General features: G+C 55.3%; 1 protein-coding gene across 1 annotated transcript; it reads right to left on the reverse strand.

Moving 5' to 3' along the window:
• Positions 1-247: 247 nt before the first annotated feature.
• Positions 248-20478, reverse strand: LOC135873757 (zinc finger protein 154-like). Its single transcript, XM_065398387.1, has 5 exons — positions 20287-20478; positions 19436-19499; positions 3666-3845; positions 1077-1208; positions 248-969 (listed from the first exon to the last, which is right to left on the reverse strand). The coding sequence occupies exons 1-5, from the start codon at positions 20476-20478 to the stop codon at positions 248-250; spliced, it is 1290 nt and encodes a 429-aa protein (XP_065254459.1).
• Positions 20479-22387: the final 1909 nt, after the last annotated feature.

Consider the following 22387-nt stretch of genomic DNA (forward strand, 5'->3'; position numbering starts at 1 on the left):
TGTGGTCACCCCAACTTCCCCCACCTGGGGCTGATGGAAACTCCTTGCTGGAAGGACACACACTCCAATGACTCACAGGAGAAAGGAGCACGGGACTCACCACAGAGAAGGGCGACCTGTAAAAGGCACAAGTGGGCAACACACGAGGGGTCTGAGAGAACAGAGGGACACAAATGGTGCAAACAAACCACAAGGTCACTCTGTGGGAATTAGCAAATGTGTTTTAAAAAAAAGTCTTTTCTCTGCCCTACACAACGTTGCTACGCTGCGTCGCTGTCCTGTGAACACCCTGATGTCTTGTAAGGGGTGGGCCCCGGGTGAAACTTTTCCCGCACTCACAGCATCTATAAGGTCTCTCTCCCATGTGAATTCTCTGATGTACAATGAGGTCCGAGCTCACACTGAAGCCCTTCCCGCTCTCACAGCACTGATAGGGTCTCTCTCCTGTATGCCTTGCCTGATGTGTAATTAGGGTTGATTTCTGACAGAACAGTTTCCCACACTCACAGCACTCATAGGGGTGCTCTCCCATGTGGATCCTCTGATGTGTATTGAGGGCTGTCTTGACATTGAATTTTTCCCCGCATTCATGGCACTCATAGGGTCTCACTCCAGTGTGGATCCTCTGATGTGTAATAAGAGCTGAACTCTGTGTGAACGTTTTTCCACACTCAGAGCACTGATGAGGTATCTTTCCCTTGTGGATATTCTGATGTCCAATAAGGTCTGAGTTGACAGTGAAGCTTTTCCCGCACTCACAGCATTTGTAGGGTTTCTCTCCTGTGTGGATCCTCTGATGGTTACTAAGGGTAGAGCTCAGAGTGAAGGTTTTCTCGCACTCACTGCATTCATGGGGTCTCTCTCCTGTGTGGATTCTCTGATGTTTTAAAAGGGCTGAGTGGTTAGTGAAATGTTTTCCACACTCAGTGCATGTGTTTTTTCTCTCTCCTGTGGGTATTCTCGGCTGGGCTGTGGTTTCCAGGAGGTCCTGGTGAGTTCCCTGACAATTAATGGAGTTACCCACTTTCTCCGCTGGCTGGTTTCTCTGCTCCCTCTCGGCCTGTGCTGACTCTCACAGGCTTTGCCCTGCACATGATGCCGGGACACATTCCCTCTGGAGCCGTGCGATAATCCCCCATGTGGTGCCACTTGCTCAGAATCTTCCTGCTGAGGATTCTGCTTCTTCTCCTCACTCACCATCCCAGCACCTGCTGGGACAGAGAGAGAAACCTCAGACACAGGGATGGAAAGGGGAAAACAAACCAAAATTAGAGCTGGAGAGACAGAAAAGAAACCTAGTAGCTGGATTCTCCACAACTCTTCCCCATAGGGGAGAGAGGAGGGGAACAATTCTGCCTCCACATCCCCTCAGGGAGGGAGCTCTGCCAGGTGTCAGTCAGGATGCGCAGGAAGCTATGAGCGACAGCTGCCCTGAGGATACACGGCCTCCTGGGGATACTCCTGAACCCCGAGAGCTCACAAGGCTTTTAGGGACTCCCAGCTGTTTCCTTCGGGCACTGAGAGCTTTGAGTTGGTTTAATGATCCCTCACCTGCGCAGGCACCTCTGGGGATCTCTCCTTCCTCACAGCCCTGGAGATCCGGGCTCCTCCCCTCGTTCCAGCTGGGAGATCACATCAGGTTTGGAAGCTGGACACCCTGCTCAGGGGAAAGAAAACAAGGGAGATCAGGGAATTCATGGGACGTTTCGATTACTTTAACCCCAGCCCATTTTACAGCAGGGAAAGGCTGGGGGCAGCTCCCCAGGTGCAGGAGACTCTGCGTATGAGGGATTTAACTCTCCCCATCTCTGCTGGGAACACACACAGCCAGACACTGCTCAGCAAAGGAGCTCCTAAAACACAGAGACAGAAACTCCACGTTCCAGGAAGTTAAGGCCCCAGCCAGAGGGGAAGTTACCCTGGACCTGCTTCTTCATCCCAGAGAGAAACCCTGAGAGAATGGGGGAGTTGTAGGAGAGCTGGGACCGTTGAGCACGGGCTGGTGGGATTCAGCGCAGTGAGGAATAGGAGGGACGGGGGGTGTCACCGAATGTCGTATCTCAGGGCTTGTCTACACTTGAGACACCATGACTGGACTGCTGTAGTGGATCAGTGTAGATACTCAGCAACGGGAAGGTTCTGCTGTCGGGGTAGGTCATCCACCTCCCCCAGAGGCAACAGCTAGTCCACAGAAGCATCATTTTCTGCATAAAAACCAACTATTCTAACTACCCTAAATTCCACAGGTGCATTCAGATGGTCTTGAAATGTGCTGGTTTCTATGGTCATTCATGGACGGGTTACTGGTCCCAGTATGGGGTGACTGGTTAAAGATGTTCCTGAGATTCAACCCCACCACCCTAGGCAGCTTTTGACAAAATCATCTTGGTCTTGAAATGTTTTTTGCACACAGCTGGGGCTGAAACTGTGGTTCTAATTGTCCCTGGACTGATCAAAGTCACTTGGCGTTGAGCTCTGTTAATACAGGACACCCCTGTCTTCTGCAGGAAACCAGCTCTGAAAGCCAATAGCTGCGGAATCTGGAATCTCAGAGCAGCACAAGCCAAACTGAGCAGTCGCTGACATGGAAATGCACACGTGCTGCCAGAGTACGTCCCTATGAACTGCGCGAGGGTTGCCAGCAATCTGCTGGCCCAGGGAAAGGTTTGCTCAAGGGGATGGGCTGTGGCCACTGAACCTGAACGACACCCCTGAACTGGAGCCTGAGCCCGAGCTCCGATAGCTTTCACACTACGTGTGTTGTGCATTTTTCTTGCATCCGGCAGAAGTTCCTCTTGGAAGCTTTGCCCTTTTATACCAAAATGTTTGTGTTAAGATTAATAGTTTAAAGTTCTCTGAACTAAAAAAAACACTTTCTTGCCCAGTCTTGCCCAGGCTTTTTGCTAGCCTAGCTCTGTGTGATGGGGGTGTGAAAAATCACACCGCTGACCAACACAGCTATGCTGGGAAAAGCTCTAGGGTAGACATACAGCTATGAAGAACGACTAAGAAGAACATGCCACCGTTTGTGTTGTGTTCCACGGATCGGAATACCAGCATTTTCCTGCATGTGTGTCAGCTGTGGATGATTGGGAGCAGCTTGGCAGAGATGTGACTGTGATATGAAGAGAGGTGCATGTAAAACTTGGGGGCCTAGTCTGCCTCATGCCCGTGCTAAGGGCTGGAGGCTGGGTCTGTGAAGGTGCACAAGGGTGAGGTCTTGTCACCGAGATTGTCAGCATCCTGGTGACATATGTGCTAGTGATCCTCAGGGCTCAGTGAGAGCTAAGCGAAGTCAGTGACTCAGGAGGAATCCTCGGGGCGAGGGAAAGGGGTGATCTCACTTTGCAGGTCCGAGCTGGTTTGTGTGGAGTGGGATCAGTGGGTGAGTGCCGGCCAGGGGTCGGAAGTTTCTGTTTGTCACATTGAACCTAAATCCAAGTTTTGCTCTAGCAAAGAGAAGATGTCAGACTTCGTGCTGTGCTGCCCCTGTGCGCTGTTCCCAGAGCGTCCTGTAGCAGGGGAGGGCAGAGCGCTAGGGTGTGTGTCACTGGCTTGTTGGGGTGTTGCTAAAACAGGGCAGAGTAGAGGTTGCATTGTGGGGATGCCATAAGCCTTAACTCTGCATTTCCCCTCCTAAGAACCGAGGGGACAGGAACCCTTACCCAGCGAGGTCACGTTCTCATAGTTCTCCTGCATGACGTCTCTGTAGAGGGCTCTCTGAGCGGGGTCCAGCAGAGCCCCCTGCCCCGCGGTGAAATACACAGCCACCTCCTCAAAGCTCACCGGCCCCTGAAACAACAGGTGCCCCCCACTCAGTGGCTGCTGCCCCAGCCACAACTCCACTATTCATGGGGGAAAGGAGCCAATCAAATGGAAGCTCTGAGGGGCTCGCAGTCAGAGGCCAACCCCCAAACCACTCATAAGAATGGCCAGCCTGAGTCAGACCAAAGGTCCATCTAGCCCAGTATCCTGTCTGCCGACAGTGGCCAGTGCCAGACGCCTCAGAGGGAATGAACAGAACAGGGAATCATCAAGTGATTCACCCGTCGCCTATTCCCAGTTTCTGGCAAACAGAGACTAGGGACACCATCCCTGCCCATCCCAGCTAATAGCCATCGATGGACCTGCCCTCCATGAATCTATCTAGTACCAGAGCATCCAGGAAACACCCAGGTGAGGGGACGAAGAGAGAGCCCCTGGTCTCTCCCAGCAGATCCATCACACACCTATTAGCCAGGGGCTGATACAGGAGATGGAGCCCTGGCAGGGTCCAGGGACAATTCCCTGGTAGATACCAACACCCTCCTCATTGCGAGGAGCTGGATATGAAGGGAAGGGCAGGGCCCCTAAGCTGCCCCTTTCATATTTCGCAGCTGCCGTTGGTCAGTCGGGTCAGGCTCCAGCACTGGGAGCCTGGTCAGTGTTTCCTAACCTCACCTGGGTGGGTTGTTTTTTAAGTACATCAGAAGCAGGAAGCCTGCTAAACAACCAGTGGGGCCCCTTGACGATGAAAATACAAAAGGAGCGCTTAAAGATGATAAAGTCACTGCGGAGAAACTAAATGGATTCTTTGCTTCAGTCTTCACGGCTGAGGATGTTAGGGAGATTCCCAAACCTGAGCTGGCTTTTGTAGGTGACAAATCTGAGGAACTGTCACAGATTGAAGTATCACTAGAGGAGGTTTTGGAATTAATTGATAAACTCAACATTAACAAGTCACCGGGACCAGATGGCATTCACCCAAGAGTTCTGAAAGAACTCAAATGTGAAGTTGCGGAACTATTAACTAAGGTTTGTAACCTGTCCTTTAAATCGGCTTTGGTACCCAATGACTGGAAGTTAGCTAATGTAACGCCAATATTTAAAAAGGGCTCTAGGGGTGATCCCGGCAATTACAGACCGGTAAGTCTAACGTCGGTACCGGGCAAATTAGTTGAAACAATAGTAAAGAACAAAATTGTCAGACACATAGAAAAACATAAACTCTTGAGCAATAGTCAACATGGTTTCTGTAAAGGGAAATCGTGTCTTACTAATCTATTAGAGTTCTTTGAAGGGGTCAACAAACATGTGGACAAGGGGGATCCGGTGGACATAGTGTACTTAGATTTCCAGAAAGCCTTTGACAAGGTCCCTCACCAAAGGCTCTTACGTAAATTAAGCTGTCATGGGATAAAAGGGAAGGTCCTTTCATGGATTGAGAACTGGTTAAAGGACAGGGAACAAAGGGTAGGAATTAATGGTAAATTCTCAGAATGGAGAGGGGTAACTAGTGGTGTTCCCCAAGGGTCAGTCCTAGGACCAATCCTATTCAATTTATTCATAAATGATCTGGAGAAAGGGGTAAACAGTGAGGTGGCAAAGTTTGCAGATGATACTAAACTACTCAAGATAGTTAAGACCAAAGCAGATTGTGAAGAACTTCAAAAAGATCTCACAAAACTAAGTGATTGGCCAGCAAAATGGCAAATGAAATTTAATGTGGATAAATGTAAAGTAATGCACATTGGAAAAAATAACCCCAACTATACATACAACATGATGGGGGCTAATTTAGCTACGACGAGTCAGGAAAAAGATCTTGGCGTCATCGTGGATAGTTCTCTAAAGATGTCCACGCAGTGTGCAGAGGCGGTCAAAAAAGCAAACAGGATGTTAGGAATCATTAAAAAGGGGATAGAGAATAAGACTGAGAATATATTATTGCCCTTATATAAATCCATGGTACGCCCACATCTCGAATACTGTGTACAGATGTGGTCTCCTCACCTCAAAAAAGATATTCTAGCACTAGAAAAGGTTCAGAAAAGAGCAACTAAAATGATTAAGGGTTTAGAGAGGGTCCCATATGAGGAAAGATTAAAGAGGCTAGGACTCTTCAGTTTGGAAAAGAGAAGACTAAGGGGGGACATGATAGAGGTATATAAAATCATGAGTGATGTTGAGAAAGTGGATAAGGAAAAGTTATTTACTTATTCCCATAATACAAGAACTAGGGGTCACCAAATGAAATTAATAGGCAGCAGGTTTAAAACAAATAAAAGGAAGTTCTTCTTCACGCAGCGCACAGTCAACTTGTGGAACTCCTTACCTGAGGAGGTTGTGAAGGCTAGGACTATAACAATGTTTAAAAGGGGACTGGATAAATTCATGGTGGCTAAGTCCATAAATGGCTATTAGCCAGGATGGGTAAGAATGGTGTCCCTAGCCTCTGTTCGTCAGAGGATGGAGATGGATGGCAGGAGAGAGATCACTTGATCATTGCCTGTTAGGTTCACTCCCTCTGGGGCACCTGGCATTGGCCACTGTCGGTAGACAGATACTGGGCTAGATGGACCTTTGGTCTGACCCAGTACGGCCTTTCTTATGTTCTTATGTTTCCTCTCCCACAAATTAGGGCATTTCCCCTCCGAACCGCATGGCTCTGATCCTAAAATCCAGGGCACTTATTAAACAAGTCCCAGCAGGTTTGCCACCCCCTGGCCTCCTCCCTTTCTCCACCCTGGGAATTTCCTGCCCCGCTCCCACCTCCAAACCAGACCCAAACCTTCCCACCCCCTGTGTATTGCTGCCCCCTCCCTCCTGCAGCAACCCACCAGCCACCCCACAATAACCCCTACCTGAACTGGCTCCGCTGCAGCCATTTCTCTGCCCTGTGCCAAGGGCTGGAGCGAAACGTGGGTGTCGTTCTGCAGCCTGGCAAGGCGAGAAGGGCAGCTGTGGAGGTGGGAGAACAGGCTTTAAGTACGTCCACATCACGATTCCCCAGGTTCTTTCCCTGCAGACAGACCCCGAGATTCTGCCACGCTGGGCAATACGTGACAAGGAGAGAAAAGGGGACGAACTGGAGGAAATTTCTACAGACAGGGAAAGCACGGGCGGGGGATGAAGCTTCCCTGGGTGGGGGGAAGCGGGGACTAGCTCCCTGCCCCGCCTCTGCAGCCAGAGACTCCGCCCACACTCCGCCCCCCGCTCGTCCCCTCCTGCTGCTCCCCAGGGTCTCTCCTCCACCCCCTTCCCCATAGGACAGTGGGGTGAGGGGGGAGCGGAGAGGCAGGGAGATGACTGGCAGGGAGGGGGTGGCGAGGAGGGATCCGGCAGGTGGGGGGGGGGAAATGAGGAGGCACGGGCGGCGAGTTGTAGGGGCTCGTGGTGCCTGGGCACCAGGAATATTCCTGGCCAGGGGCCTGGCTCCACCAATGTTCGGGGCCGGGTCTCTCCCGCGACCCCGCCTGCCGCCCCCACGCGTCCCCCAGTCCTTCCTGCCACCCCCGCACCCTCCTTCCCCTCCCCCCCACCTGCCGCCCCTGCGCACTTCCCCCCGCCATGGCCCCCGGTCCTACCTGCCTCCCCCGTGCGATTTAAAAAGGCCCGTCCCTGCGCTGCGGCCCCTGGGGGGGGGGGGGGCAGCAGCGCGCGGAGACCCCCTGGCCTACGCTGCCTAGTAGCTGCTGCCCGAGGAGGGTGCCCCAGGTAAATGCTGCATCCTCCACCCGCTCCAAGAGCCTGCACCCCACCGCCTCCCCCCACACCCCTTCCCGCCCCCAAACTCCCTCCCCGCTAACCCAAACTCCTTCCCAGGGCCTGCACCCTCTCACCCCTCCTGCACCCCACCCCTGCCCCAGCCCAGAGCCTGCATCCAGCACCCACACTCCATCCCAGAGCTGGCACCCCACACCCCCATTTCCTCCAAGAGCCTGCACGCCCACCCCCTCACCCCCTACACCCAAACTCCCCCCCAGAGCCTGCACCCTGCACCCCTCCCGCATCCAAACTCCCTCCCGGGGCCTGCGCCCCTCCCACATCCCGCACCCAAACTCCCTCCCCCCTCCTGCACCCCCACCCCTGCCCCAGCCCAGAGCGGGGAAGGGGCAGAGCAGTGGCTGGCAGAGACACGTGTTCACAGTTCCGGTCAGTGGCTCTCAGCCCCCCCGCATCTCCCCCCCCCCCATCTCCCGGCTGCACAGACAGTTCAACCCCCCCCCCCCACTGACCTACCCCCCCCCCCCGCAACTCTGGCTCCCCCCTCCGCGACACCGCCCCACAGGGGACCCCCCCCGGCCCCCAGCTGTGCCGGGGCCGCTCCCAGGCGCCCTTGTGCGGAGTCACTTTCCCCGGGGTCTCCCCCCGGCCCCAGGGGTTACCCCGTGTCCGATCCCTGGGGCTGTCCGCCCCACTTCCCCCCCACCGCTCCCGAGCCTGGCCCCTTCCTGTGCGTCCGGCCGGGCTGCAGCCAGCGCCTGCCCCGGGATCGCCGGGAGACGGAGCGTCCCGGGCAGCGGGGCCGGGCCCAGATCTCCGGACAGGGGGGAGTGGGGGAAGGGGCGTGACCCACAGCCCCCTGCACCCCCGCCCCCCATTGCCAGCCTCTCCCTGCCTCCCATTGCCAGCCTCTGGCTGCCCCTCTTACCCCCCCCCCCATTGCCAGGCTCTCCCTGCCCCCCCCCCGACTCCCCATTGCCAGCCTCTCCCTGCCCCACTTACCCCCCCATTGCCACCCTCTCCCTGCCCCCCCATTGCCAGCCTCTGGCTGCACCCCTTACCCCCCCCCCCGTTGCTAGGCTCTCCCTGCACCCCCCGCCTCCCCATTGCCAGCCTCTCCCTGCCCCCCTGCCCCCCATTGCCATCCTCTGGCTGCACCCCCCGCCCCCCATTGCCAGCCTCTCCCTGCCCCCCCTTACCCCCCCATTGCCATCTTCTCCCTGCCCCCCTTACCCCCCATTGCCAGCCTCTCCCTGCCCCCCATTGCCAGCCTCTGGCTGCCCCCCTTGCCCCCCCCCATTGCCAGGCTCTCCCTGCACCCCCCTGCCTCCCCATTGCCAGCCTCTCCCTGCCCCCCTGCCCCCCCACTGCCAGCCTCTCCCTGCCCGCCTGCCCCCCATTGCCATCCTCTGGCTGCACCCCCCGCCCCCCATTGCCATCCTCTGGCTGCACCCCCCGCCCCCCATTGCCAGCCTCTCCCTGCATCCCCCAGCCCCCCATTGCCAGCCTCTCCCTGCCCCCCATTGCCAGCCTCTCCCTGCCCCCCTGCCTCCCCATTGCCACCCTCTGGCTGCCCCCCTTTCCCCCCATTGCCAGCCTCTGGCTGCCCCCCCTGCCCCCCATTGCCATCCTATCCCTGCACCCCCCTGCCCCCATTGCCAGCCTCTCCCTGCATCCCCCGGCCCCCCATTGCCAGCCTCTCCCTGCTCCTCCACCCCCCATTGCCACCTCTGGCTGCACCCCCCACCCCCATTGCCATCTTCTCCCTGCCCCCCCGTCCCCCATTGCCAGCCTCTCCCTGCCCCCCATTGCCATCCTCTGGCTGCACCCCCCTGCCCCCCATTGCCAGCCTCTCCCTGCACCCCCCGCCCCCCATTGCCATCCTCTGGCTGCACCCCCTGCCCCCATTGCCAGCCTCTCCCTGCATCCCCCCGCCCCCCCGCCCCCCATTGCCAGCCTCTCCCTGCCCCCCTTGCCCCCGATTGCCAGCCACCGGCTGCGAACACGCCCGGTGAGGGGCGTTTGAACGCTAACAACCGCTTGGTTCCTAATGTCCTGGGGAGCGTGTGGAGCAGCATCGCCCAGACAGTTCGGGAAGCCCCTTGTGTGATGTTACGTGTTCAAAACCAGGGACCCTCCATAGGCCACAGTTGTGACCCAGCTCTGCCGGGCTGTCCTCTGAGAGAGGAGCCGCTCCAGATCCGGCTGGGGTCACGGGGCACTGGGGCGACGGGACAGCCCGTGTCTCTGGGACAGGCTCGTCTGGGGCTGGCTGGACCAGGGAGGAGCAGTGCAGAGGGATTGCTGCACAAGTGAGCCTGTGTCAGGCGTGTTTGTGCCCATTGCACATCCGGCACCGACCCCTGGTGCTGCTGGGTCTTGCTCAGAGACAGCGGCCTTGTCCTCCTGCCCCCAGGATCACGCACAGACAAGGCGGCTGCGCATTTTTTGTGTCATTTCCTATATTTGTACAGCTCCCAACCTCAACATCCTGGGGAGCCAAACCGACCCCCCCCCCATCATCAGACCAAGGCCCTTTGTTCCACCAGGCACAGACCTCTGCCCCTTGAGCTGCAGCGTAACCGAGAGCAGTAGCTGTTCCCCTGCACGTGGCCCAGGCACCAGAGGGGGTGAGCTAGTGCCTCTGGGCAGTCAATATCGCCTAGACGAAAGAAAGTTTAGCCCGAACAGGGACGTTAGCTGGTTCAATGGGACATGAGGGTGATAGGGATGTTGTCGCGGGGCAATCAGATTGGTCAGGCATGACTTGCCCTTGGTGAATCCATGTTGACTGTTCCCGATCAGCCTTCCTCTCCTCCAAGTGCTTCAAAATGGATTCCTTGAGGACCTGCTCCATCATTTTGCCAGGGACTGAGGTGAGGCGGACCGGTCTGTAGTTCCCCAGGTTCTCTTTCTTCCCTTTTTTAAAGATGGGCATTATATTTGCCTTTTTTCCAATTGTCTGGGACCTCACCCGATCATAGAATCTCAGGGTTGGAAGGGACCTCAGGAGGTAACTAGTCTAACCCCCTGCTCAAAGCAGGACCAACCCCAACTAAATCATCCCAGCCAGGGCTTTGTCAAGCTTGACCTTAAAAACCTCTAATGATGGAGATTCCACCACTTCCCTAGGGAACCCATTCCAGTGCTTCACCCCCCGCCTAGTGAAAAAGTTTTTCCTAATATCCAACCTAAACCTCCCCCACTGCAACTTGAGACCATTGCTCTTTGTTCTGTCATCTGGTACCACTGAGAACAGTCTAGATCAGGGGTAGGCAACCTATGGCACGGGTGCCGAAGGCGGCATGCGAGCTGATTTTCAGTGTCACTCACACTGCCCGGGTCCTGGCCACCGGTCTGGGGGACTCTGCATTTTAATTTAATTTTAAATGAAGCGTCTTAAACATTTTAAAAAACTTACTTACTTTACATACAACAATAGTTTAGTTATATATTATAGACTTGTAGAAAGAGACCTTCTAAAAATGTTAAAAGATATTACTGGCACGCGAAACCTTAAATTAGAGTGAATAAACAAAACTTCGGCACACCACTTCTGAAAGGTTGTCGACCCCTGGTCTAGATCCATCCTCTTTGGAACCCCCTTTCACGTAGTTGAAAGCAGCTATCAAATCCCCCCTCATTCTTCTCTTCTGCAGACTAAACAATCCCAGTTCCCTTAGCCTCTCCTCATAAGTCATGTGCTCCAGCCCCCTAATCATTTTTCTTGCCCTCCGCTGGACTCATTCTTTTGGCCCAATCCTCCAATTTGTCTAGATCCCTCTGTATCCTATCCCTACCCTCCAGCGTATCTACCACTCCTCCCAGTTTAGTGTCATCTGCAAATTTGCTGAGGGTGCAATCCATGCCATCCTCCAGAAGATATTGAACAAAACCGGCCCCAGGACTGATCCTTGGGGCACTCCACTTGATACCGGCTGCCAACTAGACATGGAGCCATGGATCACTACCCGTTGAGCCCAACGATCTAGCCAGCTTTCTATCCATCTTACAGTCCATTCATCCAGCCCATACTTCTTTAACTTGCTGGCAAGAATACTGTGGGAGACCGTATCAAAAGCTTTGCTAAAGTCAAGGAATAACACGTCCATTGCTTTCCCCTCATCCACAAAGCCAGTTATCTCATCATAGAAGGCAATTAGGTTAGTCAGGCATGACTTACCCTTGGTAAATCCATGCGGACTGTTCCTGATCACTTTTCTTTCCTGTACGTGCTTCAGAATTGATTCCTTGAGGACCTGCTCCATGATTTTTCCAGGGACTGAGGTGAGGCTGACTGGATCCTCCTTCTTCCCTTTTGTAAAGATGGGCACTACATTAGCTCTCTCTCTCCGCAGCAGCCCCTGGCTGGGGGAGAGAGAGGTGCCTCTCCCTGCCGTGGCAGGTCTGGGGCTGAGTTGGGGTCTGGGGAGGGTCACCCCAATAGGCACCTACTCCGTGGATGCTGCAGGGCTGGAGCACCCAGAGAAAAATTACTCGGTGCTACTCAGAGACACCGAGACAGCCAAGCTCCCCCTGGCCCCCAGAGCTTCTCACTTGCTGGTGGCCCCACTGACCAACTCCTGCCCCTCCCTCCCAGTGCCTCCCCCCCCACACCGCGAACAGCTCCAGGAAGAAGGAGGAGGAGTGGGACAGGGAGCGTTTGGGGGAGGAGGTGGGATGGGGTGGAGCAGGGGCAGGAAGAGGCGGGGAGGGGACTTGAGGGAAAGGGAGGAATGTGAGCAGGGCCTGGGCTGGAGGGGGGTCAGGGGAGCGGCTGCAGCAGGTCCAGGGCTAGGTTGGGGTTGGGGTCGGGCCTCCCTCCCCCGGCCGCAGCAGGTCCTGGCTGGGCGGGTTCCCTGAGCGGCTGCATGGCGCTAAATACACTGCGGCCGTGCAGCTTACGGGGAACTGAGGTGCACAGTGGGGCAGAATTCCCCCAGACGTAGATTGAGGCGGGGTCAGGGGGTCAGGACTCACAGGATGGGCCGTGCTCTAGGCTCTGCTGGAGCCATCGTGACACAGAGGGTTGGTGGACAGCAGAGTATCACAGAGCTGTAGATTCTGCCCTGCACTCTGTGGTTCTCAACCTGGGGCCCAGGGGCCGCTTGCGGCCCAATCAGCACAGGTACGGCCCACGTGACATCCTCAGAGACATACAAGTCGTAGATATATTGTGTGGATGTGGCCCACGTAACACACAGAGAGCTGCATATGCACCCACAATGGCAAATAGGTTGAGAACCACTGCTGTAGCCAAAGTAACAAGTGAAGGGGGCTGACCTGGATGTCTTCCTTTCTCAGTGTCTTCTGAGCTGGAATTGTATTTTCCACAGGGCAAGATGAATGGCTGAAGCCATTTGCTTAAAGAAAACAGACAGTGCTTCAGGTAAAGCTTAAACTCACAACCTCAGCATCCCTCCACACAGCACTGCTCTACAAGTACTGCGCGCTAACCCCTGGAGCACACACTGAAGCACTGGCCTCCTTGTCTCAAGGGTGGATTTGGAAGGAGGGAGGGGTTGAGTGAACCACACAAAATCCATGTTCTAGTCCCTCAGGAAGGCAGGAACAGGTAGCCAGCCTTCAGTGATCAAGCTGGTTCCTGCCACCAGCTGTTAATGGGAAGGTGACTGGTTTAAACCACCTAGGGCTAGAACTTCTCAAGGGTGAGCTTAAGGTGTCTCTTAAGAAGAGGAGGAGGAAGTGTCTCTTCCATTCCTGTCTAGCCCCACCTGTCTCTTGTCCTCCTTCAGCCTCTCTCCTTCCCTGCTGAGGTGATGCAGAGACAAGCCCCCATCTGGGGGAGTGTGACGTTATTCATATAATCTGGGACCATATAGAACATGGTTGCAACCAAAGTCCTATAGTGGCACCAAATCTTGTATAAAGGGGGTCAAATGAGGTGTCTAAGACAAGGTTATGGATTGCTGGTTATGATTATGCTGTCTATATGTGTGTATCAATTTTGTAGTTGAAGTTATGAATATTGGCTCTGTACTGTCTGTATTTCAAACTTATGCTATGCTTCTGGGTGACACCCCAGACAAGTTTGTGTTAGCTCTGCCTAGCCTGCTGGATGGCCCATTAAGGACCATCAGCTATACAATTGACCCACTGACTAATATGCCTTGCACCTCAGCAAAGTATGCAGGGACTGGCCCATGTGACTCCAGACTCCATTTTGCTGTAATTTTCCACAGTAAGAACAAAGAGGTGTTCTTACACCTGGAAAAGACTATAAAAGGCAGATGCCTCATCTCCATCTTGTCTTCAATCCTGCTTCTTACCTCTGGAGGAACTTTGCTGCAAACTGAAGCTCTGAACAAAGGACTGATGACCCATCCCAGCTGGGGATGTATTCCAGAGACTTGATTTTGAACCTGCAGTTTACTTCATCACTGCTACAAGCCTGAACCAAGAACTTTGCCTTTACTGTATGTAATTGATTCCATTTAACCAATTCTAGCTCTCATCTATATCTTTTTCCTTTTATGAATAAACCTTTAGATTTTAGATTCTAAAGGATTGGCAACAGCGTGATTTGTGGGTAAGATCTGATTTATCTATTGACCTGGGTCTGGGGCTTGGTCCTTTGCGATCGAGAGAACCTTTTTTCTTTTACTGGGGTATTGGTTTTCATAACCATTTGTCCCCATAACGAGTGGCACTGGTGGTGATACTGGGAAACTGAAGTGTCTAAGGGAATTGCTGGTGTGACTTGTGGTTAGCCAGTGGGGTGAGACCAAAGTCCTCTTAATCTGGCTGGTTTGGTTTGCCTTAGAGGTGGAAAACCCCCAGCCTTGGTCTGTAAGTGCCCTGTTTTACGCGATTTGTCCTGAATTGGCACTCTCCGTTGGGTCCCGCCAGAACCGCATCATTACAGGGAGTCACATAGAGGCTGTAGCCAATGGAGTGTGTGTGGGACATGGAGAGGGTTGTGACTGTGTGTGTGTGGGGAGGGGCTGTCAGGGAATGAGTGATGGAAAACAAAGGGGAAGTGAAAGTGAGGCCCCTGTCTGAGTATTATGACCCTGTGTGGCGCTGCCATTCCCCTTCCAGAACCTCCCCGACCTCATCTGTCATTGAACCCAGCGTTTGTAACCTGTCCTCATCACAGATGTGCTGCGTAGCTATGCCTCAGATAGCGAGTGTCCCTCTCAGACAGCAGAAGCAGATCACAGACTCACATAGGAGCGATGGGCAGATCCCCTGTCAGAGCCGCATTCATCTGGAAGATGCTTCACAAAACACAACACTTCCCCTGTGTAAGAGAAACACCCTCCGCACACACACCCCTCACTGCCTCCACCTTACTTTGTGCTCCGTGGGGCTGTTTGTCCTGTGGGATCTGGCTCTTTCTGGGAGGTCCACGGTCAGTCTTAAAAGAACATTTGGGGAACAGGAGTCATCCCCATGGAAATCGCTTCACTTCTTTCTCAGGGTCACATTCTTAGCCCTGGCTTTCGGTTTGGTTTTAGTCTTGCTCTCGCCTGTCTTGCTTTGCGGGGAGCTCTTGACCACCTTCTGGGGTTTGGCAGCAGTGACCTTTGCAGGGCTTTACTCTGCCTTTTTTTGTCCCTGCTGCAGCCACCACTTTCTTAGGACTATTCCTGGACATGGGCATGGTGGCCTTTCTGGGGATCCTGGCAGCTCTAGCCAGCTTCTTGGTGGCTATTTTCCTGCTCAGAGCCACTGGCTGGTTCTTGTGGCTTGTCCTGGGGCCCAGCTACTGCTGGCTGACTGTGAAGGAGCCAAGGTGCTGGTGATCTCTGCTAACTCCTAAGCCCCAACTGGATGTGGTTCTTGTTCTTCTGCACAGCATCGCTCGTGGAGAACAAGGACCTGCAAATGTACATTCATATTCTGTCGTTGTTTGAACAAGGAGTCGTCCTGTGGCACCTTAAAGACTAACACATTGATTTGGGCATAAGCTTTCATGGGCTGGAACCCACCTTGTCAGATTTGTTCGTCTTTAAGGTGCCACAGGACTCCTCGTTGTTTTTGCTGAAACAGACTAACACGGCTCCCCCTCTGAAACTTATCTTTGTTTAATCGAGGAAAGCAAACTAGAGCCTCAGAGGACCGGAACTGATTTTAGACGATGGACAGGTTTGCTCGGCGTTTGTACATTTCAAAAGGAAAAATGTTGATGTTTAAATTCATTTCACATCCCCATTCAGTGGAACTCCTGAACATACAGGTGATGCTGCTATCAAAAGCTGCTATCAAATCCCCCCTCACTTTTCTCTTCTGCAGACTAAATAAGCCCAGTTCCCTCAGCCTCTCCTCATACGTCATGTGCCCCAGACCCCTGATCATTTTCCTTGCCCTCCGCTGGAATCTCTCCAATTGTCCACATCCTTTCTGTACTGGAGGGACCAAAACTGGACACAATACTCTGGATCAAGTATCAGAGGGGTAGCCGTATCAGTCTGGATCTGTAAAAAGCAACAAAGAGTCCTGCACCTTATAGACTAACAGATGTATTGGAGCATAAGCTTTCGTGGGTGAATACCCACTTAGACGCACACTCCGGATATGGCCTCACCGGTGCCGAATACAGGGGAATAATCACTTCCCTCGATCTGCTGGCAATGCTCCTACTAATGCAGCCCAATATGCCGTTAGCCTTCTTGGCAACAAGGGCACACTGCTGACTCGCATCCATCTTTTCATCCACTGTAATCCCCAGGTCCTTTTCTGCAGAACTGCCGCTTAGCCAGTCGGTCCCCAGCCTGTAGCAGTGCATGGGATTCTTCCGTCCGAAGTGCAGGACTCTGCACTTGTCCTTGTTGAACATCTGGCTGGGCCTGAGCCCCCTTCCGAGGGGCGATGCGGTTCGGTGGGTCTGTGCTGTGTCCATTCCTGAGGGTGAGGGAGGAGGGTGAGCGAGATCCCCGTGTGCAGACGATCTCCTCACACGGTGACTGCCAGCACTCTAGCCCAGCACTGAGTGTCCCAGAGAGGAGCGGGGAGAGGCCAGGCCGGGTTGGGATTTTGGAGGAGTGAGGTGGTTGGTGTGGAGGGCAGTTTAGGTCTCCGGATGGCGGGGGTGCTCTGCACCTCTGACCTCGCAGGTGCCTTATCACTAGTGTGTGTGTCCCCCCAGATTGTGCCCCTCTCCCATCTGCACTAGCCCCTGGAGGGCCGTGAGCACAGGAGTCAGAGCGGGTCCCTGAGGGTTGGTAGCCTCCTGCCCTGAGCCTCAGAGACCCTTTCCACCACAGAGACGGCTGGACATTTCATCTCCGTGCTCCCCTCTGGTTGCTAGCTGATGCCCCTGCACTAGCATGATCCGCTCTCTGTCCTGTGGGACCCCTCTCGCGGGCGGGGTCTCCAGAGCCCTGTGCTAAGGGGCTGATCTGCTGTCCTAGGCAGAGGGACACACCATCCAGGTGAGCCGATGGGCGTTGAGCTCGGTGACCAGGAATGTGCCCTGCACTGAGCTGCCGGCATGGCATGGGCTGGCCTGTGGGGGCAGGTGGGTTGCTCTGTCTCACACTCCGGCCCCTCTGCAGCTTCCTGACTGGGAAAGTGACTTTAAAAGAGCATCTCGATGGCCGTGGGGCTGATTGCTGAGGGGAAGCTGCCCGGCCCACCCCTCCTCGCACCGTCCCTGCAGCGCGGCCTGGTGTAGTTCACTGGTGCAGGGATAGAGCCCTGCTGCACTGGGGAGTGTCACGGACGAACGGCTAGACGACGCCATCACCGCCAAGGAAAACAAGTGTCCTGTTAACTGCACAGTGCCCTGAGCTGAGCGAAGGAGACCCTGTGCCCCCCCTGCTGCCACTGACCTACCCCTGCCGGCCCCTCCCAGAGAGTAATGGGGCCATGTGCTTTCATCTGAGGTTATCCAACCCCGTGACATATGTGGGTCAATGTTGCTCCTGCCCCTGGCCCCGCACCTGCTGCTGTTGCAAACAGGCCCCGTTGCGGGGGGCAGGCGAGGGAGGGGAAAGGGAACAGGCCGTGTGGGGGAGGGGAGCAAAGGGGGGGCAGTACATTGAATCAGCACAGGCTGTGAGTTCACTTTCTGCACTGTGCCCCGAGCTGCCGAGGGGCCAGATGACGCCCAGCGCCTCTGTGAATACTGGCTGAATGCTGGTAACGGTCCCCCTCACACAGATCAGAGAGTCCTTTTATCCCCCTTTTGTGACAATCGAGCACAAACCCCTGCTGGCTGACAGGGCACATGCAGCGGAGCCGGGCGGTGTTGGCGAGGAGCGGTACCGCAGCACCAGCCCTTGGAGACGTTCTCTGCTTAGGAAAGTGCACGGTGTGAGCTCTCACCGTGCAGCCTCCACACTGGAGGCTCTCAGGAATCGCAGCCCTGATGGAATTACATGGCACAGCCCTGGAGGGGGAACTGCCAAAGAAACCCACCGCAGGAGCATTCAACTCAGAAAGGGGAACTGCACAGACGTGAGGGGGCTCGTTAAATGGAAATTAAAAGCAACACGCCAGGGTGAAATGCCAGCAAAGCGCACGGAGACTGTTTAAAAACACCATGCTAGAGGCTCACACTACATGTATCCCGCAAATAAAAAACAAACCAGTGCGAGGATAAAAAAAATGCCCCCAGGGCTAAACAGCCGAGTGAAAGAGGCACTTTGGAAGTCAAATCCTAGTGAGGAAAATACAAAGAAGCATAAACTCTGGCAAGTCAAATGAAAAGTATAATAAGGCCAAAAAAGAATGTGAAGAGCAACTAGCTAAGGCACAACAACTAACAGCAAAGTATTGGTTAAGTCCATGGGATGCAGGAAGTCTGCCAAACAGTCAGCAAAGCCACTAGGCGATGGAGGTGCTAAAGGAGCACTCCAGGAAGACCAGGCCATTGCGGAGAAACTTCTGTCTTCAGTGCAGAGGATGCGGAGGAAATCCATACGCGTCAGCCCTTCTTTTTAGGTGACAGATGCTAGAATCAAAGAATTATAGACCCATAGGGTTAGAAGGGACTGCAAGGTTCAGGGAGGGCGTTTGGGTGCAGGAGGGGGTTTGGGGTGCGGGCTTTGGGACGGAGTTTGGGTGCTGGGTGCAGGCTCTGGACTGGGACAGGGGGTTGGGGTTGGGGTGCAGAAGGGGGTTCAGGCTCTGGGATGGAGTTTGGGTGCTGGGTGCAGGCTCTGGACTGGTACAGGGGGTTGGGTTTGGGGTGCAGAAGGGGGTTCATCTAGTCTAACCCCTACCAAGATGCAGGACTTTGTGTGTCTAACCCACCCATCTTCTCTCTTCCGGCTGGGATCCCTTGACTGCAGCAGCTTCCCAGATGTCCTAGCTCTTCTCTTTCCCTTACATCCTTCACTTCTCTGGCCATTGGTTTGCTGCATCTCTGTGTCCTCTCTCTATATGCCCTGGCCCAGCAGCTAGTTACCCAGGCTACACTCCCATTGCCATCAGTTGGGGGTATCCTGGGCTGTCAGGGCTGCAGGTTTTGGCCCATGGTCAATGCAGGCGCTACGGCTGCTGCACACCTACGTGGTGACTCCTGCAGCCCATCGCCAAACTGCGGGGCCATATTCTGCAGGGTGGCCTCCCTGGCTGAGATTCTGGGAGCAGACACACCCTGGGTTCGAGAAGGAAAATGACCCCACCAGAACACTCTGGAAATGGCTCCCAGAGACGTCTCAGTGACACCCAACTGTGCAACCCGGGGGTTCTCTGGCAGGAGTTCTCCTGCTTCTTCATTGTCACCGCGGGCAAGAGTCTGGCAGTGGGAATGGAGAGCCTGACAGGGCTTGTGCCCGTGGTGGTGAAGGGCCCAGATTCAATCCCCACCCGTGCCCATGGGGTCTCTGTGTGGCCATGGGTTCCCTTACCCATCACTGCAGGCTGTGCAGGAGGTGGAGGAGAACTTGGCCATGGAGGAGGCAGTGTCTCTGGGTCTGAGCAGCACCGGAGCTGGGGGAGCCGGGCGGGAGCTTCTGGTACGGGAGGTTTCACGTACGGTCCATGGAGCTGGAGAGGACAGAGCTGGGCCCAGAGTCCTGGGGCAGCTCCTCAGTTAGTTCCTGTAAGACCCAAAGGAGAAGGTCAGATTCAGGCCCCACTGACCCCTGGGCACTTCCCAGACACAGCCAGCAGGATCCTCTGGCAACACAGCTGGGCCCTGTCCTCCCGATTCCTTCCTTCCCTTCCAACTTGGCCCTTGCCCAGCCTCTCGCAGCTGCCCCTTACCTTTCTACCCCCAGCCTCAGCTTACCCTCCAGTCCCACGATTCCCCACCTGCCCCCAGCGCTTACGGCCAGAATTTCCTCTTGGCGGTGCCCAGACCTCAGCCCCAGGAATCCCTGCTCTCTGCTGTCCCCTCCAGTGCCCTGCCCAGGGGAGCCCCCTCCTTGTCCGAGGTCTCCTGCCCTCCCGCCAGGTCCCCACAGCCGTCTCTCACTCACCGCTGTCTTCTCCACCAGGGCCGCTTTGGAGCAGGGCCATTCCAGGCTGTCCAGCCACCCTTCAGTGCGGTGAAGCACATCGGAGCGGGGGGTGGAGAGGGCGATGCTTCATAGAGTTTCATAGAGCTTAAGGCCAGAAGGCACCATTGGATCATCTCATCTGACCTCCTGAATGTTCCAGGCCATTAAATTTCACCCACCTACAGTCTGAGTCTCTCACTGTAGGTCATTTTCTCCAGCTCTCAGATCATTTGTGTGACTCTTTTCTGCACCCTCTCCAATTTAACACCATCCTTTAAAACACGGACACCAGAACTGGCTGTCACTATTCCATTATCTCTCTCTCCAATGCTATAGAGAGAGGTAAGATCCCCTCCCTGCTCCTACTCATTACTGCCCTATTTACGCATCTGGGCAAGGGGGACCTGGCCATGGAGGTGGAGGAGGACTTGGCCTTGCCCTCCTCCTCCTCCTCCTCCTCATCCAAGTCATCCTCTTCCGCTTTCTTGTCCATGACCACGTGCTCCATTCCTATGGCCTGGTCCTCCCCCTCCTCTTCTTCTTCCCCCTGCATCAGCACATCCTCCTCCTCCTCCATTCCTGGGTCCTCCTAGTCTATAGCCAGGTCCTCTACCTCCTCTTCTGCCTCTTCTTCTTCCCCCTTCATGGCCACATATTCCTCCTTCTCCTCTGTGGCCAGGTCCTCTTCCTCCTGCTCCTTCTCCATGGCCAGGTTCTCCTCGTCCTTTTCCTCCTTCTTGTCCTCTACAGCCAGGTCCTCCCTCTCCTTCTCCGTGGCCAGGTTCTCCTCCTCCTTTTCCTCCTTCTAGTTTTCCTCTCTGGCCAGGTCCTCTTGCTCCTCCTCCTCCATGGCCAGGTCCACCGCCTTCTCTTCTTCCCCCTGCATCGCCACATCCTCGTCCTGCTCCATTCCTGGGTCCTCCTAGTCTATAGCCAGGTCCTCTACCTCCTCTTCCGCCTCTTCTTCTTCCCCCTGTATGGCCGCATCCTCCTCCTTCTCCTCTGTGGCCAAGTCCTCTTCCTCCTGCTCCTTCTCTGTGGTCAAGTCCTCTTCCTCTTCTATGGAGAGCTCCTCCTCCTCCTCTTCTGCTGACAAATTCTCCTCCTCCTCTGCAGACAGGTTCTCCTCCTCCTCCTCTTCTTTCTCTTCTGCAGACACGTTCTCCTCCCCCTCCTCCTCCTCTTCTTCCTCTTCTGCAGACAGGTTCTCCTTCTCCTCCTTCTCCACTGTGTCCAGGTCTTCCTCCTCCTCTGTGGTCATGTCCTCCTCCTCTTTTATGGCTAGGTCCTCCACCTCCTCCTCTTTTTCTGTGGTCAGGACTTCCTCTTCCTGCTTCTCCTCCTCCTCTGTCTCTAGGTCTTCCTCCTCTTCCTCTCCTTCTGTGGCCAGATCTTCATCCTCCTCTGCCTTTTCCTCAGGGGCAAGGTCCTTCTTCTCTGACTGGTCCGTGGGGGTCTCTGCATCAGAGGGACAAGGGCAGAGGGTGACTCTTGCTGGGGAGGGGGGAAGAGGAAGGACAGGGGTGTGAAGGGATGGGGAGAGAAGATTTAATGTTTCCCCCTCCCATGTAAGCACCCAAAGGCAGAGAGACCCCATACTGCCCCTCCCACAGACCTCTCAGCCCCAGGGCCTCATGGCAGAGACATCCCCACACTGCCCCTCCCAGAGACCCTCAGCTCTATGGCTCCATGACAGATGGGGCCCTTCACTGTCCCATCCTTCCTGGGAGTTGCCCCAAAGCATCAGGGACCCACTTCCCAGCAGCTCCCCCCATGCCCCACTGCAGGGGCTGGCTCTGTGACTCCCACTGACGTCATTGGGCTCACGTGGCTCAGGCCAGACCCCTGGGCTGGGATCCCCTCAATGACTCTGACAGAGTGACTGGCTGTTAATGGCCCCTTGCTCCTCCCCATGCCCAGGGGTTCTCCTCACCTGCAGTGGAGGAGCACTCGGCCTCCGTGTTGCAGGGAGCCTCCAGGGAGCGGCTGCTCTCCCCTCCGGCACCAGTTGAGCTGCTGGGGCAGCGATCCCCCAGCTTCTGCCCTGGGGATGCCTCCTGCTGGCCCACACAGCTGGGCTGAGGGCTGGCCTTCCAGCAGAAGCAAACCCAGAGCTGCCTTGCCTGGCTCCTCCTGTGGGCTGTGTTCTGCCTGCCCAGACTGAACTTGGGCCACCCCCATCTCGGCCTGGATGTCGTCTCTCTCTGCTCGGCACCAGCCCTGGGAGCTGGTTTCCTCCTGGTGAGCAAGGCCGAGCAGGTCCATCTCCTGGGGTGGCCGGGAGCTACTTCCCATGCCATGGGGATGGAGGGGCAGCTCTCTGTCTGGGGACGCTGGCAGCTGCCCCCCTCTGGCTCCAGGGCCACCTGCGGAGCCTTTCTCCTGAGAATCCTCCTCAGCACGTCCATCCTGGAACTGAGCAGGGAGCAGCCGTGAGTCTGGGGCAACGCAGCCTCTCGCCAATAGTCCTGTCTGCCCCCCCAGCT

Source organism: Emys orbicularis, chromosome 2 (assembly GCF_028017835.1).
Source record: "Emys orbicularis isolate rEmyOrb1 chromosome 2, rEmyOrb1.hap1, whole genome shotgun sequence".
In the NCBI taxonomy this organism is placed as follows: domain Eukaryota; kingdom Metazoa; phylum Chordata; order Testudines; family Emydidae; genus Emys; species Emys orbicularis.